Source organism: Monopterus albus, unplaced genomic scaffold (assembly GCF_001952655.1).
Source record: "Monopterus albus unplaced genomic scaffold, M_albus_1.0 scaffold127.1, whole genome shotgun sequence".
In the NCBI taxonomy this organism is placed as follows: domain Eukaryota; kingdom Metazoa; phylum Chordata; class Actinopteri; order Synbranchiformes; family Synbranchidae; genus Monopterus; species Monopterus albus.
This window is the reverse complement of record NW_018128007.1, coordinates 2,791,948-2,811,933: the sequence shown is the minus strand read 5'-3', so window position 1 is coordinate 2,811,933 and position 19,986 is coordinate 2,791,948. Positions and strand designations below refer to the sequence as shown.

Here is a 19,986-nt window from a genome sequence, read left to right as displayed (position 1 = left end):
TGCGAAAGGAGTGTGAGCAGCAGAAAGAAACCTGTGCCCAGCTGAGAAGAGAGAACCAAGTAAGTTGAGAGAGGACTGTCTGTTTTTGAAGGCAGGCAAATAGGAAGAAAGGTTGAAAGATGTTTGTCATTGTTTTAAAGGTCAATGAAGCGAAATGTCTGTCTTTTTTGTTATTTTGTGACTTGGTGTTTTAATTAAACAGCTTGTGTTAAGATAAAGAATCTACATGACTGCCACTCGAGTCAAGTTGCTGAAGTTACTCTCAGTACAGTTTTGCATTCGGCCAAACAGTCTCTTAGCACCCCCTAGCAGAAGACTGCAAATATGCAAGTTGTGATACACCAAGGGTTTAAATCACACTCTGACAGATATGAATGTCTGTATATCAAAGTTGTAATTCAGTTTTTTATAGCACAACATTAAGTCTTTAAAGGAGTGTCAGTAATAATTCATATCGCTGTCCCCTGCCATAAATCTGCTGGTTTTAAAACAGCTTTCAGATGAAAACATGATTACAGATTTTGTGGCTGTTAATTTTATGACTATACTTTTATAGTCAGATTTTTTTTTTATGTGGTGTGAATATAAAGATTCCATAATTCTGCCTATAAACAAACTGTAAAAAAATCATTTTCTTCTGTTTTTTTTTGATGTCATCTTTTACATTTGAAAACTGCATCAGGACAATGTTCATTTTGATTTAGATACGTCTTTCAAAGACTATTAAATGTTTGTTTTGCACACATTTCCCACAAGCTCAAAGTCAAAGACAGAGATGCATTATTTTGATGTTTCAGATTTGAACACATTTTGATTTATGTATATTTTGGCACAAAAGGAGTAAAATATTGCTTTTATGAATAAGAAGGATTATACTTGAATTAGACTGGGCTTCTTCCCAAACTGAAACTTACTTTTTTTATTTATTTATTTATTTATTTTTTGGTCTGCATTTTTTTTTTTTTTTTCACTTTTGTCCATCAATATATTTTGTTGTCTCCCAGGAGGTGCAGAATTGTTCCCAGGCCCTGCAAGAGGAGAAAGATGAGGTAAAGCGGAGACTGGATGAGGCCACAGCCAGAGTCATACAGTTGGAGGAGGATCTGATTGGAGTCACTCAGAAGGGCCTACAAAAGGAAACTGAACTGGATAAGTGAGTTCAGGATGAAGGGATTGTCACTGATTTGCTGGTTTCGATTAGAGAATTTTTGCCAGGTTACTCAAATAATCACAACTTTAGAATAACCTAGGGAAACTCTGCGATGTTTTGTCTCATTCAAATAAATTTGTGAGTTGTATGTAAATGAGTGTATTTATACTGTATGAACTTGATCATGTGTTTAGCTGCAGTATTAACTCAGGAGGAAGCACAGCTTGGTGCTTTGGTCATCACGTTTCCTTGTTTTACAGTATACAGTATGTAACAGCGAGTAGCTGGTCCGATTTTTATTTTATTTTATTTTTTTAAACTTCTAATGATCATAATCCATGGTCACTAAGTAGTTGTTCCCATCACTGAATGTCAACACAGACGCCATGATGTGTGATACAATCTGTGACTAACCATTTTTATGATCTCTTCTTTAGTCTCAAGGATAGAGTGAAGAAACTCACATTAGAGAAGGAAGGCCTTGAATGTCATCTCAAGAATGAGAAAGATGAGAAGGAACTCTACAAGGTAATGCACTAGTGTTTTAGTAGTTCTATTTTCTCAGAAGAGTTGCATTTTGATAATGTTTCTCTTGTGTTAATTCTTAAATGTTTATTCTCACATGAAGACTTAAAATTGTTTTTATGCCACATGAACATTTTATCAAGTTGGTTACAGCTTTACAGTCTGTACAGTTTGCTTCATTTTGTTATATTGCATTCCTGAAAATTCATGTCTCTTTTTTTTATTGTTTCCTGTTTGTTTGTTTGTTTGTTTTTTTACAAGTGTGACTATTTTCATTTTCTTGCTTCATGCTGTTCTCTGCTTCTTCTGGTCTGCCTGATGTTTCTGTGTCCATGTTTTAATGGGCACTACACAGGATCTGGGAGTGCCACATACAGTATTGTCATCATAGAAAGTGTGCCAAAAATCCATACCTAATTTAACTTGTATCAGACTGGGGCTGGTTACACAAGGAAAACTTTATGGGCCTATCGCAGTCTCTGTTTTATAACTGAGGGCATGCAACAATTATTTTCATATGCTCTTTAGTACATGTTCGTGACTGGTGTTGAATAAATGAGGCAAAAGCCAAACAACTTTGTTTCATAACTTGTCTTGTGTTTTATAATCTCAACTCTCTCTCTCTCTCTGTGTGTGTGTGTGTGTGTACCAGATCCACCTGAAAAACCGGGAGCTGGATAACACTAAGCTGAGTGCAGAGCTGCAGATGCTGAAATCTGTGGATGTAAACAAGGAAAACACCATTGCTCAATTTAAAGAGGAGGTGGGGCGTCTGCAGGCATGCCTCACTGAGAAGGAGAAGCAGTATAGAGAGATCGTGGCCAAAGTTTCACCAATGGTATAAAGAATTTAGTTTTAAAACTTAAAAAAGCCCAGCACCTAGGCAGATTTATCATATGCATTATTTAACTTCATTCATTCATGTATTATATGATAATCAGGTGATGAATAGTAGTAACCATATGGAAACTAAAATGTGTCTGACAGGGAGAAATGAAGGCCCTGAAAGAGCAGCTGCGGCAGAAGGAGGAGCAGCTGCAGGCCAGCCAGCAGCAGTCCTCACTGTTATCTGCTGAGCTGAGGGACGCCTCTAGCACCCGAGACCGTACCATGTCTGAACTCTACCGCATGAAGCTGGAGGCCGATGCCCTTCGCCAGGCCAAGGCTGAAGCTCAGGCCCAGTGTGCTCACCTGGAGTGCCTAGTAGATCAGTTGAAGACAGAGGCCAAGCAGGAAGCAGTAAGGCAGTAATAATCAGTCTACGTATGCTGTGTTCGGTGGAGCCAGCGAGAAAGTCTGAAGAGCAAAATAATAGAAGCAACAAAAAGCCTCTTTCACAGGGAGTTTTACTGCTTCTGTTTTTAAAGCAGGCTTTAATTCTTACTGTAGTTCAGACGTGGTCATATGTAAACTAAATAAAAAAACAAAAAAAAAACAAGACCGCGTTCTTCCTTATCAGCACAGTTTCCTGGGTACTGCTCTACAGTACAGCAGCTTTTTATCAATCGCCGCACATTCACTTTTGACCCCCCCACCTGTGTGGGTGTGTATATATGTATATATATCTGAAAGTTGTATTTGACTTTGTAGCTTGCTTTCAGTCATTAAGGGTTTTCTTTCTATATCTATAACTTCATAAGGGTTTAATGTGCCTAATCTTGTGTAATGTTTTCTGTCACCAGACCAAAGCAGAGGAGGAAGCTGCTGCAGACCCAGCTGTTGTAGCAGAGTTGCAAAGGGAGGTGGAGGACCTGAAGCTGCGGCTACATATGGCTGCAGAGCACTACAAGGAGAAATACAAGGACTGTCAGCGACTGCAAAAACAAGTGCTTAAGCTCTCAGAGCAGCAAGGGGTAGGCAAGGATTCCTGCCCATCACATTCTACTAAATGCCCCCAGGGGCAAAAGCTCCTCAGTCTGTGTTGCTGATTTTTTTTATTTATGTATTTATTTTGTTTTTTTTACTGGAAGGAAATAACTGTAAGAGTAGATGATGACTAACACATCTAAACATGTACATTTTAATGCCCCCACATAAAGTAAGCTTTATTAAATATACATATAAATATTTATGTTTGTATCTAGCTCACGTCTGGATCAATTTACTGTTTTTCAGTGTTACTTTTTTGTTATATTTTCAGTTGTTTATTTCTTGTTGCATTTAGATTTAATTTGTACTCATTGTTTCCTGTCTAAAGGAGCTGAAGAAAAACTCAGCACAAGAGTTCACAATAGTCCCTGCATCAGGGAGTCCAGACACATCAGTGCCAGGTACATTTGTTTCACTATGCCAGATTGTAAATTTGCATTTTAAACTGTGGTCAGCAGCAGTGTCATTTCTTTCAAGGTTGTTGCCTTGTGATTCTTATTTCCACATTAGAAATAAATCAGTCAGATGTTTTATTTTGGACTCTGGTTTAGTCACAATAAAGTCTGTATAATTAGGTAATTTGTCATTTTAATAATCACCAGACAAACCTATAGCAAAACTACAGGACTTGCTTTTATGACCTTTGCAGGGAGTCCAGGCTCTGCTGATCCCATGCTGGAAGCCATCATCCAGGAGAAGCTCAAAGGCATCAGCAGAGAGGGGTCTGACAGAAATGATAAGTACAGGAAATGCAAGCAGATGCTGATGGTAAGAAGTCTATCTTTTGCATCCTGTTTCTAGTCATATATCCCCAAATTGGATGTTGAACCCCCAGTGTGAAGGACTTCTGTAGTATAAAGGTGTGGTGAAAATAGGGTTGGTTGATGTCTGATTGCTGTTTAGGAGGAGAAGGAGCGTAGCTGCATGTTTGCTGATGAGCTGGCCAAGATGGAGGTGAAATTTAAGGAGCAACTGAAGACCAATGAAAACCTGAAGCTGCAGCTGGCAGCAGAGGAAGATCGCTACAAGGTTAGTATAGCCAGAGTAGAGACACTTTGCAATGCTCAGGGCATCAGCTGCCAGTGATGCGCTGGTGCCTTGATGCAGGTCTGTCTCTGGACTCTGCTGTGTTTTTCCCGCTGTGTATGGCTGGTCTAGCTCAAGGCTCGAGCCTTTGATGCTATCTCTCCCTTTGAAGAGAGTCACTCTGACAGTGTTGTTTATGAGCGGGCCTATCTGTGAGACGACATTTTACTGCTGTTTATGTCAGGCTCTGGAGACAAACGAAGCTCGGCTCAGAGGAGTCATCTCCAGTTGCCTGGCTAATGCTGTGCTTGGCTCAGGTCAAGCGGATATTTGCTTAATGTCTCAGAAGAATTTAAACTAGCTGTTTTGCTTTGAGTGGTATAGTACATAAATCAGTTCTCAGAAAAGGGAAACTTTTAATGGTTCTGATCAATCACTGTCACACATTGAGGTCTGAAAATATTCTAGTAATTTTTTTCCCCTTTAATTCATTTTTCAATCAGCAGCATATGTCAGAAGTTTGAGAATGGACAACAGCTCTTGATTTATGTTTTTGTGTCTTTTGTTTACTTCAGAGCCAGATAGCTGTGAAAGGACGGGAGCTGAAGGAACTGAAAGAGACACTAGCACTTGTTGTGAAAGAGAAAGAGAAACTGGAGGGGGTTAGTGACAGCTTTCATTTTCTCTTTTATAAACTTCTTCCACTATAAAAAAAAAATCCCCTCAAAAGTGGCATTCCACTGCCATTTTCCCCTCTTCCAATCTGTTCTGTGCTTAATATGTCTCTAATTGTAGAAGCATAGTTAATGACTTCTTATTTTCCATTCGGTGGCGTCCTCACTGACCTAAAATATTGCTTTGAGCAGGACGACCCAATTTGAGGTTCAGACTGTAAATTAGTGGTGTCTGCAACTAACATTGATAAAACACAGCATCCATTCCCTTTGAAAATGAGAAGTTTTTTTGTTTTTTGTTTTTCTTTAAGCAAGGCACTAATTAAACTGTGTGAGCAAAAGAAAAGGCAAGAACTCTCGGCTCAGGAGCTGCTGTGTGCTTTGTCTTTGGGAGGCCTATACAGATGAAATGGATGTATAGCTCCTCAAAAATGTTGCACACACTGGCATTTAAATCTACCGGTGCTCATTGTTGTTGTGCAAAATTGTTTGAATTCTGCTGTTGTGTGGCCCAGGAGCTGCAGAAGGTCAGCACCAGCAACAGCAAGGGGGATCAGGGGACCAGTGAGAAAACCAGTCTGGAGAGCATCCAGTCCAGTGTGCCTTTATTCCTGCAGTACCCAGTCCCTTACCCCCTAGATGCCCCCACACCCCTGCTGGTCGCTCAGAGCCCCAGCAAATTGCATTTTGGGAACCCTTACATGATCTCAGACACAAAAGGTTGTTTTTTTCTTCTTCTTCTTCAGAAAGTAACATACACCATTCACCACCAACAGAAATAACGGACTTTTATTATGTCTCTGGGTTTTCTCCCAGCAGATGAGGCAGATGAGGAATTCTCAGATGACCAGCTGCTCAGGCTGCCCCCTGTGGGTCCACCCTCTTGGGACAGTAATGTTGTGTGTATCCAACCCTCCCGCAACCACAGCCGGCCAGAGGGCCGCGAGGAGCCAGAGGAAAAGCAAAACAACAACGTAAGAGTCACTCCCATGAGCAGTATGCAGTGAAATGCTGTTGACCTGATTTATTTTTCTCTCTCTGCCGTTAAATATTTACACCATATAGTATAAGTGGATTGATTTTGTAAATGATTTAAATTTCTTTCCCAGTGTAATACCAGTGAACAGCCAACAGCAACTGAAACACGGAGCCCTTTTGTGAACGATGGACAAAATGCCTTCTGCTTTGATCCCAGGTAACACATGCACAAACTCCAACTTTGCTGCACCCTATATTTTCTAAACCTGTGCACTATAACATGTGTAAAGTGTTTGATAAGCTCATTGTTGTAGTAGGTTTAGTGGCTCTACAACACTGGTTCTGCTGCACAACCTGCTTTTGTTGGCATTACTTGAGCAGCAGACCACCCACATTGCATCAGACAGATGCCCTTTATTAGTCTTCGCTCCTTGTTTGCCCACATCATCACTTGACTGCTTATTAACATGAGCTTTCTCCTCTGCTATCCCTTTCCCATGTGCAGCATGGACATGAAACGATGTCCGTTGTGTGAGGTCATCTTCCCCCCCAACTATGACCAGAGCAAGTTCGAGGAGCATGTGGAGAGCCACTGGAAAATCTGCCCCATGTGCAGCGAGCAGTTCCCACTGGACTGCGACCAGAAGGTGTTTGAGAATCACGTACTCACTCACTTCGATGGCCAACCGCTCAACTTTGACTAGAGAATCAGATAATCAACACATCAGCTCCGCCTAGTTCCTCTCGCCACTGAAATAAATTACTCTGCACCCTTTTCTGCATGTAATGGTGTGAAGATCCACTCTTTAGGACTATACTGATTTGTTATTAACTTAGAGAAACACTTTGAAGTGATGTGACATTTTAAAAGGTTATTCTAATTCAATGTATATTGCAGGGGTTTTGAATCTGTTTGCAAATCAAACATTTTTATAGGTGAAAGAGCTGACTTCATTTGGATTAGAAGAACAATTCTGTTGTAGGTATGTATGATGACTAAAACCGACTCGGCTCTGTTGGACTATAGGACATAACGAATCAGGGACAGAGACAAATGTTTACTAAAGTTAGATTTAGAAACAAACCAAATGCTTCCCCCTTAAACATCACTGTACAAATCATTTGCTGATTATTTTTAGAAAGAAGCCTTGGTGCGCTATATGCAGTCAGGGAGAAATCTTCAGTGATTACATCCAGACATAATTATACAGTATATCATTAGATCATCTATTTTACAATAACTAAAGTCAATGATATTGTGAAAGCCTCGGTACTTTGTGTGTGATATAGATTTGTTTTTATGTTTGATTTTGTTTGATTTAGGTGTCTGAATCCTTAAGGACCTTCATATCACCAGCTAGTCACTGCATGCTTAGCTTTTGTTGGATTTTCTTTTCTTCTACTCTTTTGCAGAACTAAGTTATTTCATTCATAGACATATTTGTTAGGCGAATTTCCTGTATCTAAAATGAACCAATAAAGTCTGTTTGAAACTGTGTGTATTGTGTCAAAACGCAGTTAACAACACAGGAATCTTTAGGCAAACAGCAGAAGAACTTTAATTTTAAATGTAACAAAAGTTTACATGAAGCAGCTTTATAAAGAAACAGAACATCACCATTTGTTTCTCCAAATTACCTCTGGATTTGGCTTTTCATACACATTATACTAGTTTTTTTAAAACTCCAGAAACATATGAAAATATAATTTAATGCACTTAACACATGACAATACATTAGCTGTACACTATATGAAAAACCTTCCTCCATACTAACAATACAATACTGTCACAATAGTTCCTTAACACTAACATCCACACAGTGAAGATGTTATCTAATGGCTCATTGCTGATTGATTCCCAGTCTTTTGGTGGTCTGTGGTTCATTATTTCAGAGATGACTGATCTATCATGATGGCACAAAGTATGTGCAGCATATGTTTCTCTCACAGCGTAACAGCAGGACTGTCAATGTAAATGTGCTATATACATGGCTAATGCTGGCCCCTTTTTTCCCCATCTGTATCCATGACGGGGACAGCCACATGGTTTCTTGAGACCAGGGTTGTCAGTGAATGGCAAACAGTCTTGGGCTGTCTGCATTCAGCTGAATTTGTCTGAACTGTCAAAATTAAGTCCTACAAAAATCTGCACTGATTGGAATGGTTTACAATTCAAGATGTCTGTGCACATTCCCAGTCATCCAGGTCATAGTAAGCTGAAAAAAATCAACTGGACTCGATTTCACCTCTCATCCAAGAGGCTTCATCACTTCTGACTGATGATACAATTCAAGGCAACTATTGTACATACAGAAATCTTGCAATACTGGAAAAACTGGAGATTTGGTACACATAGTCTCTTTTTCTACTCTGAAGGCCTTTGGCCTTGTAGCTAGTGTGCGTACACCAGAGACGACTGGCAAAAACATGCTAATTTGTTGGCAACTTGGTACAAAAGTGCTTCAATCCCTCACTGTAAAATAGGAAGGAAAACTGCTGATGTTTTGAGGAACGTGATCTGGAACATTAGAAACAAAGATCATGATTCTCCTTGAATAGCATAAATACTATTAGTACACTTGGGCAGGATTGTGGTGCTGAAATGCTTGCAAATGTCTCCTGAGATCATCCTTTGGTGCTCACACACAAGTGTTTGCTGTAAAACATGAAAACAGGTTTGGAATACTTATGAAAGGAAAAGCAACTATTTCCAGCTACTGATTATTAAATCTGATAAAGGACTAAATGTGCATTTGAGGTTGGAATTCTCATCTTATACCACACAGATTGTTTTTCATTTGCCTCTGTCACATTTTTGCTCAAATGGGACTAAAGGCAAAGTAATGATTTCTGCTTTCTCTACAGAAATATCCAAATCTTTCCTCAGTATCTTATGACTTCATGCTGCCTTTAAGGCAGGATGCCCTACTGTACATGCAAGACTAGTTGTGACTTGGTGTGACCATTTACTAGTCCTCAGCATGCCCTCATCAATGAGCACCATATGTCAAAACTGGAACAGATAAATGACAGCGTAAATGTGCAAAATACAAATGTGAACTACGGACAGATTCAACATCCTGAATAAAAATTAAGGATGAATAATATATCATGTAATCAAAAATAGTGTCACAGCAAAGTGGGATAAAAGAGAGAAAAAGACAAAGGCTGTGGAATGAGAAGCAACCATTGCTGGTAACGGTAGTGTTCAGATGTTTGGGACGTGGCCTGAAGGCGAGTGCCGGCCGCTCTCTCAGGTCTCTACTGCTGCATCTTGCGGATGATGTCAGTAGAGACAGGAGGGTGGAAGTTGATGGTGTGGTGGCGGAGACCCTGAGGTGTTTTGTAGAATTTCCCACACCGGCACTTGAAGGGTTTGCGCACCCTTATCTGGGTCCGGTGGCCGTTCTTGGCATGATACTTGATGCCGTTCACATTCTGTAATGAAGCAAGTCGTCACTTTTGACTTGTACTGACCAAAAACCTCACCAGCCTATGAGAGCAGTAACAAAAGGAGCATTGGCTGAGCTTCACACAACACTGCATGGCCAAACGTATGTGGACTCTTGAAAGTCATATCCATATGTGACTGCATTGTGCCCAGGGTCATTTTCACGCTGAATGGTGGCTAGATATTTCACACAGTTACAAAATGTTTAAGCTATACTATGTATTCTCCGGAGAAATGCTGAATTAAACCGACCTTGTATCTCTTTTTACAGCCCGGAACAGGGCAGGCAAAAGGCTTCTCGTCTCCTCCATTCATGCACATGGAACTGAGGATGGACTCGGAGCTGATGGCGCACTCTGTGGTCCACGATTCATCGCTGTCAGAATCCTCAAAGTCGACCTCCTCCTCATCACATTCGCTACCTGTGAAAGAGAAAGTCAAACAGCATCACTACCAGACCTGCAATCATACACACTGATCTCTGTGAAGCCCTGATTTATACACGGTTTGTGACTTGTGATCTTCTGACCTCTGGGCCTTTGACCAAGTATAAACATTTCACAGTATGTGATTTGGGGTAGTGTTCCTATAATCTTTACTTCATGTGTTATAGCACCCAAGTTTTTGGAAAGACTGAAATATGTCAGTCGTGGGAAAGAATGTATGCATTTCTTTAAGCCATTAGATCTGCAAATATAATGCATAAGCTGTGATTTGAAAAGGGATTAAAGAAATATGTACTTTCTGCCAGTATCTCATCGGTGATGGCAGAGATTCAGTGGATGTCTTAAAAACTGAGCTCCTTACTGGCACACCACTCTGCTGCCACCCTACTGAACAATGCTGAGTGTGAGTCCCACTGCAATTAAATATTGGACATCTAACTACAGGAGAGTATGTTACCTGTGGGTGTACTGCTCCGGAAGGAAGAGGAGGGGGTGATGGGTGGGGTGACCGGAGGGGTGAGGTTTCCGCTGGTGTGGCGAGGCGGAGTAGAAACGCTGCTGCGAGATAGACTGCCCGTCTGTGACAGAGACAACTTGGGCTGCACCTTCTTCTTTAAGGTCTCGTGTTCCCGCCGTGCAGCATCTGTCATGAACCTGGCATTATGAAATATAAACCTGATGAAAGTTGCATATTTTTTCTATATTAAGAGAAGCTCATCTCATTCAGTGTACAATGAGCAGCTTGATTCAGTGGAACTCTCCTGATGTTTAGAAAATCTTAAGAGTTCGCTACTGTAGAACACATGCTTGGAATAAAAAAAAAAATTCACTCGTACGCTTTCCTTTAAAGAAAAAAACTTTCACCAGGATTTATGATGGCTAGAAATGTCTTTGATAAGTCTGTCATAAAAATGAAATGTTAACTCGTAGACTATGTTACAGCAAAGTGGAATTACCAAATTAAGGGTTAACCACATCAAGATGTGTCTGTGAAGGCAGGGAGACAGCGGCAGACCTTCTCGTACACTGGCTTGTTGCATAAAGCTTTTAAAAGCACTACTCAAGCACCATATCAAAGACAAGTGAGATGAAGTGAGTGCAGTTAAAAAACAACTACCAAATACTGCAGCAATTCATCTAAGCAATCCACCGTATGACATCTGAATTTGTGGGCAGAACCTCACAGGAGCAGACACTTCATAGGACACAGCAGCAACGCTCACTGATGTAGACAGGTGACGCGCTTTTTCCGGTTATCCACTATGTTGTGCAGTTTGTATGTATTGTTTTGAGAAATGCACTTGGAGATCTGCAAACTTCAATTCTGTTGTGAGAAATGAATGAAAGCGATAGAGAAAAACTGTAAAATATATGACTGATATGGTTGTTTGTCTATGTGTTAGCCCTGCGATGGATTGGCGCCCTGTCCAGGGTGTCCCCCGCCTTTGCCCGATTGCCGGCCGGGATTGGCTCCGGCCCCACCTGTGACCCCGCTCAGGGATTAAGCGGTAGAAAATGAATGAATAATAATTTTGTTAATTTTATAAAGTGGATTCTTTATAAATGAGTTAAAGACAGCAAGTGAACATTCAGATTTTCTTTCTTGATGATAGTTACCTATTGATGTAGCTGAGGGCGACATATGTAGGCTGCTGCTGCTCCTGCTTCTCCAGAAGTCGGGGGTCTGTGTCTGAGCAGATGGGAGAGACAGATGTGGAATAATTAGGCACATAATGTACCATTAAATAATGGCACAGTTCTGTAGCTTTACAAACAGTTCAGTTTTGTCATATAGAAGCCAATACTGCGTACAGCATTGTGCTAGTTCTTTTTTGCACACAAGTTTCACTTGTTTCTTTGTTTCACTGGGAGGATGGAACATTCAGAGGTTTACACTACCCCCAGTAAGCATCCCAACCAACAAGAAGTGCAGTGACCAGGATCCCTCACTGGCTTCCTACTTGCAAAGCGTGCCTCCTCTTTTGAATTTCCACTGCACCTTTAAAAAGACACCACGTTGCTCATACATGACCACACTTCATGCATACAGCATTTCCCATGCTGCGCTCCAGACATTCATCTTGCTCAGCGGTGTTGAATGTACAACAATAGCAAATGTCCACACCCTGAGGAGAAGCAGGCCTGACTTCAAACAGTCTTTCCGCTGCCATACATCTGGGAGAAGACAACAGAGTCTGATTTGCCAGCTCCCCGTCTCCCTCTGACAGAGCTGCGAAACACTGCTACCCCAGTGTGGTTACAACTGTTGCTTTTTTCCATCCAAAAGCTGATGTGAACACAACAGTAACAGCTTAGGCTAGCTGTGGCATCAGAATTTAAATGATTCTTTTGCAGCTTTAAGAAAAAAGACAGGTCTGTCCTAGTTGATGTAGCTTGAAAATGACTATGCCACTGATATAAATCATACGCAGATAAATGTAATTAGTGTAACAAACAGTGTGAGTTTTCTCAGCTAAAGGAGTGAGCAACACCTTTGTGGGGCTGTATTAAAAATATAGCTTTAAAGCCCAGATGTACACATTTTAGAGGTCTAACGTTATCCTGAGTCAAAACATGGCTGTCACTTTCATTTTAAGTAGACATGGGTGTCTACGTAAAGACACATTGAATCATCCACTCAAGGGTTAAGGCCAAGCTGCTTGGTTGATGATAAAATAGTGGCAGAGTTTTATGATACCGGCAGGTATTGTAGGCTCTAAAGAGCAGCTCGACCCTCAGCGCCTGAGGCTCAGGAGGTTTCTCTCAAGGCCTCAGTCATGGGCAAGTGTTTCATTAACAGTGGATTTATCCCCAGAGAGGACAGCACACCTCTTGTCCCCTCTCACCAACCAAAGTCAAGGAAATACAGAGTAGGAAAGACATATTTAAAGAGGAACCATTCCCCTGCCAAAAGCCGGAGCCAGTTCAGAGACTATTCTGAGCTCTGTGTGTTGGTGTGTATGTGTGTGTACATGCACAAGAAAACCCTCATAAGATCTTTAATGAGCCTCCAGGAGTGGAATGGCGACCTGCTCACGGACAGCTCAAACAGCAGTGGATCAATCTGTTCCCACACACTGTAAATCACACACACTTTAGGTGGGGACTGGGGCGGGGGGGGGGGCCTACAGGGGCCAGTTTTCCACAGCCTCTGCTATTCTTTTGGGGACACCAGCAGTCAAGAACCTGGATGAAGGCATCTTAAGCAGAGATGGAACCCCTGTAATCACAATACGAAGGTGGTCCACCTTGGTGGCCAACTTTTAAAAGGCTTCTGGGAAAGAAACGCAGTATTTATTCAAATTATAAACAGTCAGTTCCTATAAGCCCATGTGGATGTTTTACGTAAATGGTGGAAAATGACATGCGGGATAAGGAATAGACAAGTTGGTCATTTAATGTATAACAAGGTTTTATGATTTTCACTAAAAAAAATTTATATATAAAAAAAAAATCTACATTTGTTTTAACTGCTCTGAACTTTAAACTTACTGTGAAAATTTAAAATGATCCCACACAAGGTTTTCATTTTCCAATTTAATATTCAGCAAACTGCTGTTCATAGCAGAGTTCTTGCTTGGCAAAGTAAAAAGAAAAATCTGGACGATTCAAAATGTGTTTCACTGAAGCCGCATGCCTCAATATGTCAGTGCACATCAACACTACTTTCTATATGAAGCACTGACTAAACTTACTGTAGTGTACATATGTGAAATGAGTGTATGGGAGCATATACTGACTGAGTTAGTGTTTATAGTGTATGAGCACAGAATGTTCTCATTAAGACAGCCTGCAACAGGAAACCAAGGATGATCACACATCCAGGCTTCCTAGGTCAACGGGGGAAGTGACGCCTTCTGCCCTCTCATAACATTCTCCGGAATAAACTCCTTCACACACACACACACACACACACACACAAAGAGACCAGACGCATATCTCCCTCTCTCATTTCCACCAGCGTCTGGCTCTCCCATCCACCCTCATGGCCAAATGCACTGTGGGGTAGAGCAGAGTGGCGAGCATTATGGTGACATGTTTATGGCGGCTCTGAGCAGCAGGGGACATTACCAGGAGTGGTGGCACAGGTAATTCATTACGATGTGACCTCTAAGGAGGAAATGAAATGGAGTCAAGCTCCATGTGTAGGCTGCCTTTGTGGGTTACTGAAAAAACATGGGAAGGTTAAAATAATCTATTATAAATATGTTTAGTACAGACAGCGACTTAAACATGTACCCGCACTAATTCATACACACATCCACAAAGACAACACAAAAAAACCCACACATTCATCGACGCCTATTGCATCACTGCATACATATGGTGCTTGGATTCTGTGACGTTAGGACAACGGCTAACAATTACTGAATGTTCAGTTAATCTGCTGATTGAATTCGGCACAAATCATTTAAGTGGTAAGTTTTCAAAGCATCCAAAAACTGCTTCTGAGTCAGATTTGTTGTGTTGTCTCACAGGCCTTTTAAAAATCCAAATCTATTTAGTTTACAATGAAGTAAAAAAGACAAAAGCCACACATCATCACAATGGAACTTAACTGCTGCTCTAGTAAATTATTTCTGCTTGGAAAAAAACAAAACACAAAACAGCAATTGACATGGAACAATCTAATATGTTTAACATTGTCCATTACCCTGTGTTGTGTCATGTCACCGGAGGCTGTAAGTTATCTCCTCATGTCACAGTCACAGCACAGAAACAGGGGCAGCGATATTGGGGGATGGGGAAATGTAATTAGTCCCTCCAGGTGCACAGATCAGGGAACTAGTTACTGCTTCCCAAATTTATTACTTCCACACAGATTCTGGGGGTGCATACTAAAATCTTCTAAATGAGCTTCCAATGAGGTCTGGTAGCAAACACACGCACACACACACACACACATTCACAGGTCTAAATAACATGGTCACTTTTGGCTTCTGGTCTACAGTGGCCTGGTTGCTCAGTGACAAACATTACACTGGCTAATACCAAAGAATCCCAGACCACTGAGGAGCTCTTTCAGGGTCAACAACATGTTAAAACCTTCCTCTTCTCTTGCTTATGTTGTCTTTGACACATTAGCTTCTGTTCTCTTCCAGTTAGCTGAATATGTTCAAAAGACCTAGGTGGACCAGCACAATGCTGATGTTATCAACTTAAACCTACTGTTACAAAGGTGGAGGAAACAAAAGCTGATCCATTATGGGTTTTGAATGGTAAACAAACTGGAACTTATTCTGGCTTTTTAAAGGTACTGTACGATCTCAATCATCCTTCCAGGAGATGGAAGTAATACTCTTACAACATATTGCTATATCTTCAAATGTATATTTTAATTCTGCATCTTATCACAAGTCTTCAGACAATTTATAATTTCTGTAATAACGTCCTGATGTCTAATATGAAAAATGCAAGGAGCACATTGCAATATTCTTAAGTATGAGAAGTATCCTTTATATTATCAAGTATTTCCATCCAGCCATCCATTATCTATACCATGTATCCTTAACAGGGCAGGGGACTGGAGCCTATCCCAGCTGACATTGGGCGAGTAGCAGGGTACACCCTGGACAGGTTGCCAGTCTAATCACAGGGCTCACAACCACACTCACTCCTATGGGTCACCACATGTCTTTGGACTGTGGAAGGAAGTCGGAGTACCTGGAGAGAACCCACCAAGGCACAAGCAGGACATGCAAAGAAAGAAACCGGGTCAGCTGGGACTCGAACCCAGAACCTTCTTGTTGTGAGGTAACAGCAGTAACCATGCTGCACCTTATCAAGTATCTTCTCATCAAATTACAGGTTCTCTTTTGCAGTATGTTTTAATATACTATAGTGAAGCCCTTTGGCTGGTAACAGTGTGGTAGCATACACAAGGAAGTAAGTTTTGGTTTGTAATATCCATCTTCATCTTTAATTGTACAGGCCAGGCATCTGAAAAAGGCTCCACCAACCCACAGCAGAACAGTGCCACCTCTTGTTCACAGACCTGACTAGTTGGAGAAAACAGCCAGGAAAGTGTGCTTGTGTTCCAGGCACCTAATGGACAATGTGCTTTAAGTAGCAGCCCACCAAATGAGAAGGAAGACAAGCCAAATCAAGCACTCTTTCTGTAATTATGTTTCACAGGCAGTTGGCACAGCTTGCAAGATTTTGCACTTCTCTGAGTGGGCACAGGCCAGTGGACAAAGAAAAGGGGCAGCAAAGTTTTTCCACTCGGAGCCAACTAATTGCCTCATTATTCCCCAATAAGTCATTTAGAAGCATTTTTTTCTAAGGCTAATACGTCGGACGCATGCGCCACACACAATTAGAGGACAGAGGATATTAAAGCCAGTCAAGCAACAAACAAGAACAACAGAGACAGATGGGCCTTGTCAGCTTCAATAATAATAGTCTGAAATACTAGATTTAACTGTGTTAACAGATATAAATGCTTCAGCGCTTTGCAAAAATGCAACGTGCATAACAAATTATATAACTAAGCTAAACTTGTAGTTTCTGAATAACTTCAATGAACACATGTGCATAGCAATATTCTAGGCCAAAGGTGATAATTAAGTACACAAACTTCTATATACACTTATTTGCTGTTTATGTGTATAGAGGCTATAAATAAACACACAACCACTGAGAATTTTAATTAAAAACCCTCCAATGACATTCTATAAATTAAACACCATACTTTTATTTTTACATATCACTGAAGTAAATAAAAACAGGTTTTCACTTGTACACAGAGGCCTCGTAAAGAATAAAGCATAAATTGGTTTACATGTTCCCGCTCCTTAGCACGTGGAAGCACTAAATTTAACTGAAATTATTTTTATATGTAGGCTAAATATTAAATTACTTCATTAAACAAAATTCTGTGATTAAAAATTTTGCCTATCATAATTAATCCAATCTCTACTCTCAGTTCTTGTTATAGTGTTGCCCCACATGAACTAGAGGTGGCGCTGTTGATCGTGCAGACTTGTGCAGTCAGGAAGGCAGCACCTTTGAGCTGCTCTAGGCCACTGATGGCAATGATTAATGCTATAAGCTGGTGAGTATTCTACTGTTGACCTGTGCTCATGTGGGACTGGACACGATTTAAATACAATACAATTGAAATATAAAACTGTATTATTAATATAATTTTTACCATGTTGCACTTATGATAGTCACAGTGGACACTCAAAGTCGAAATCTAAGGATAAGGGATAATCACTTTATTTTGCCAAGTATGTTAAACACACAAGGAATTTGTTTCCGGTACAGAACCGAGGCAGCAATCTGAGGATAATGGAATATACCAAGTTACTCTCATAATGTTATAAAATAAAAACAGCAGTAATATTTGGATTAGTAGACATTGCACAACAATGACTTCTCAAGAATTATTTAAAAAACTAATGAAGAATTGCTGTGATGTTTATTTATTTTTGTTTTTATCTTTTAAGTTGCAGAAATTGGTTTCCATACAATACACATCTGAAACTGGTAACATGATAAAAGTTAGAAAAGCATTAGTCCAGCAACACTTGAGAAGAAAAGATCAACATGTTTCGGCATGAAGCCTTTGTCAGGGTGTGACGAAGGCTTCATGCCCTTCTTATTAAAGTTGTTCAAGACACAACATGTGTTGGTGGACTTTGTGTTTTCCACTTTGTTTTTCCTTGTCAGTGGGTCAGTAGTTGTGCCATAACTTTCTGCTGTAACATATAAAAGTTAGACGTACAAGTGCCTTATTATGAACATACTGTATATGGATAAATATCTATATACACCATTTCACCATTAAATATATATGGTGCCTGTCAGCTGATATAGGTGGAAAAAATATGTATAGATACTGTATTGGTTATGACAAGAATACAGTACTATTTTGTTCTTTTATCAGTCTGCCCATTCAATAAAAGGAGTGTAGGAGTCCAGCAATGTGTCATGTACACTTGTGCTAAAGGCCAAAAATTGTTAATGACTTATCTCATCCATTGTAGAATACGAGATACTAAATTATGAGCTACTGTACATCTCATTTAAAAAAAAAAAAGTTTTTCATATTGTAGCCTAAACTTTAATGATGAAAAACGTGTTTTTAACAAATTGTGTTAAAAAAAAGAAACTATTTCCATACCAATAGTAACACCGAATTTGAAAGGTCATATCAATATGAAGATACATGGGAATACATTGTGCATCTCCAAAAAAGACCCTGACAGTCAAGTCTACACGCCACCGAGCTGTATAACGAGCCAGGCCTAAACTACATCACTTTCCGAGTTGCTGAATACAGTGAAGCAGCGTTTGATCCAGGCTGAAACTTAACGCAAGTAGTATAACTGAACTACGCTGATAATTACTCGGTAGCTTTTCATTGGCTCGTGCAGACTGCAAGTTAACTCGCGGACGCTTCCAGGTCTGCGCGCGGGCCTTGCGCTTCAATAATGTTGCGCGAGCGTAATTAAATTGTTGTTTCAGTGCTGCTCTGTTGGTGCTGCAGCTGGATAAGCTGTGATAAACGTTGTTACCGAAATACGGGCGATGAACAGGAACGATAATATTTACAGGAAACATCAACAGCTACCACACCTAGCAACAGAGTTGTCAGGACGCAGGAAGTTACATGCTAGTTCGCTATTAGCCACTTGTGCTAGCTGCAAGCCTGGGCCACTGCAGACTGCGGCGGCGGTGATTACTTATCGGCTCTTACCGATGTGGTTATCCTCGATGTGCACAATGAGCTCGGCCAGAGAGTCGAAGTGAAGTCCGCAGGCCCCGAATCTGCATGCGTTGGAAAAGAAAGAAGCAGCGGCGATGCCTGTCATGGTCACTGCTGCATTGGGAACGAAGGCAGGCAGCAGCAGCAGGAGAGCAGCGGTGCGAACAGCTGGAGCGGCAGGGGCGGTACGGTGCCTTCTCTGAGCTGCGTCAATCGGATGAGGAGAAACAGCTAGACCGGAAGTAAGACGGCTTGGCGTTCAGTAGAAAAGCATAAGCTGTTTTGTTTTTGTTTCTTTTTAGAATTTATATATAAATAGATGCATTTGATCTAATAATTGTGAAATTATATCTCTATTAATATGTAAATGGATAATTAATATTACGATAAAATATCGAATGTCGTTTGCACTAAAACATTTACTAAAACATAACTAAAATATAGGCTACAGCAATAAATTGACATAAATTATAGACCTGTTACATTAAGTCATCCTAATGATAAACTATCCCATTAATATTCAGGCAAAGGCATAGTTTGTCACGACAAAACTCACGTAAATCTACAGTAATTTCAAATTTTTATTTGTAAAAATTTGAGAGGAAATCTGTTTTAATTCCGTTGTACTTCGGCGTGAAGTAGGCTACGTGCAGTATGCTGCATTTAGTTTGTGTCTTTACTACACTTGGCAGCCGGGAGGAGAAAGGATATCATTGCCACAAATCTGCTAATCGTTTTCTTTGTCTTTCACTGTGCAATTTGCCTCCCATGCCTGACAGGGTGTGTGTAGGGCCTGCTGCCTTATAAAGGGTTTGAGTTTATTTAGGCCTAAATCTAAATCCGGATTTGTGTCCACTTCTATGTCTATCCACATTAAAACGATCTAATATAATTAATCCATTAACCAATATCAATATCAGTATTCATTTTTGGTGGTGGTGTATCACATACATTGGTGCCACACTGGATCAACAAGTAAACTAAAACATATTGTGACCACAGTGTGGCAGTGTTGGTCAGTAGATAAATAAAAGTCGAGCGTGTTCTTTGAGTTAAGTAATTTAAAGGTCTTCTGTAATTATCCCAAACTAAACCTGTCCAAGACTGTTGATACATACCTGATCCTAGAAAGCAGTGTCATATATATTTGAAAT

General features: G+C 40.4%; 3 protein-coding genes across 3 annotated transcripts in view; 2 read left to right on the top strand and 1 right to left on the bottom strand.

Moving 5' to 3' along the window:
- tax1bp1b (Tax1 (human T-cell leukemia virus type I) binding protein 1b) overlaps positions 1 to 7,720 on the top strand; it is a 15,387-nt gene extending 7,667 nt beyond the window's left edge. The window contains 14 exon segments of the mRNA XM_020612800.1: positions 1 to 59; positions 1,005 to 1,153; positions 1,588 to 1,678; positions 2,328 to 2,513; positions 2,663 to 2,914; positions 3,358 to 3,528; positions 3,873 to 3,945; positions 4,194 to 4,312; positions 4,448 to 4,573; positions 5,146 to 5,232; positions 5,760 to 5,964; positions 6,064 to 6,218; positions 6,354 to 6,439; positions 6,728 to 7,720. The exon segment at positions 1 to 59 is cut by the window's left edge and continues 30 nt beyond it. Coding sequence (XP_020468456.1) covers positions 1 to 59; positions 1,005 to 1,153; positions 1,588 to 1,678; positions 2,328 to 2,513; positions 2,663 to 2,914; positions 3,358 to 3,528; positions 3,873 to 3,945; positions 4,194 to 4,312; positions 4,448 to 4,573; positions 5,146 to 5,232; positions 5,760 to 5,964; positions 6,064 to 6,218; positions 6,354 to 6,439; positions 6,728 to 6,926 — 1,958 coding nt within the window. The 3' untranslated portion in view covers positions 6,927 to 7,720.
- On the bottom strand, positions 7,610 to 19,053 carry jazf1b (JAZF zinc finger 1b). Its single transcript, XM_020612854.1, has 5 exons — positions 18,824 to 19,053; positions 11,737 to 11,809; positions 10,577 to 10,773; positions 9,926 to 10,095; positions 7,610 to 9,660 (listed from the first exon to the last, which is right to left on the bottom strand). Exons 1-5 carry the CDS (start codon positions 18,936 to 18,938, stop codon positions 9,484 to 9,486), a joined length of 732 nt encoding a protein of 243 aa, XP_020468510.1. The 5' UTR covers positions 18,939 to 19,053; the 3' UTR covers positions 7,610 to 9,483.
- creb5b (cAMP responsive element binding protein 5b) overlaps positions 19,015 to 19,986 on the top strand; it is a 42,973-nt gene continuing 42,001 nt past the window's right edge. The window contains exon 1 of the mRNA XM_020612825.1: positions 19,015 to 19,074. The gene's annotated coding sequence lies outside the window, so the exon portion shown is untranslated. The remainder of the gene's footprint in view (positions 19,075 to 19,986) is intronic.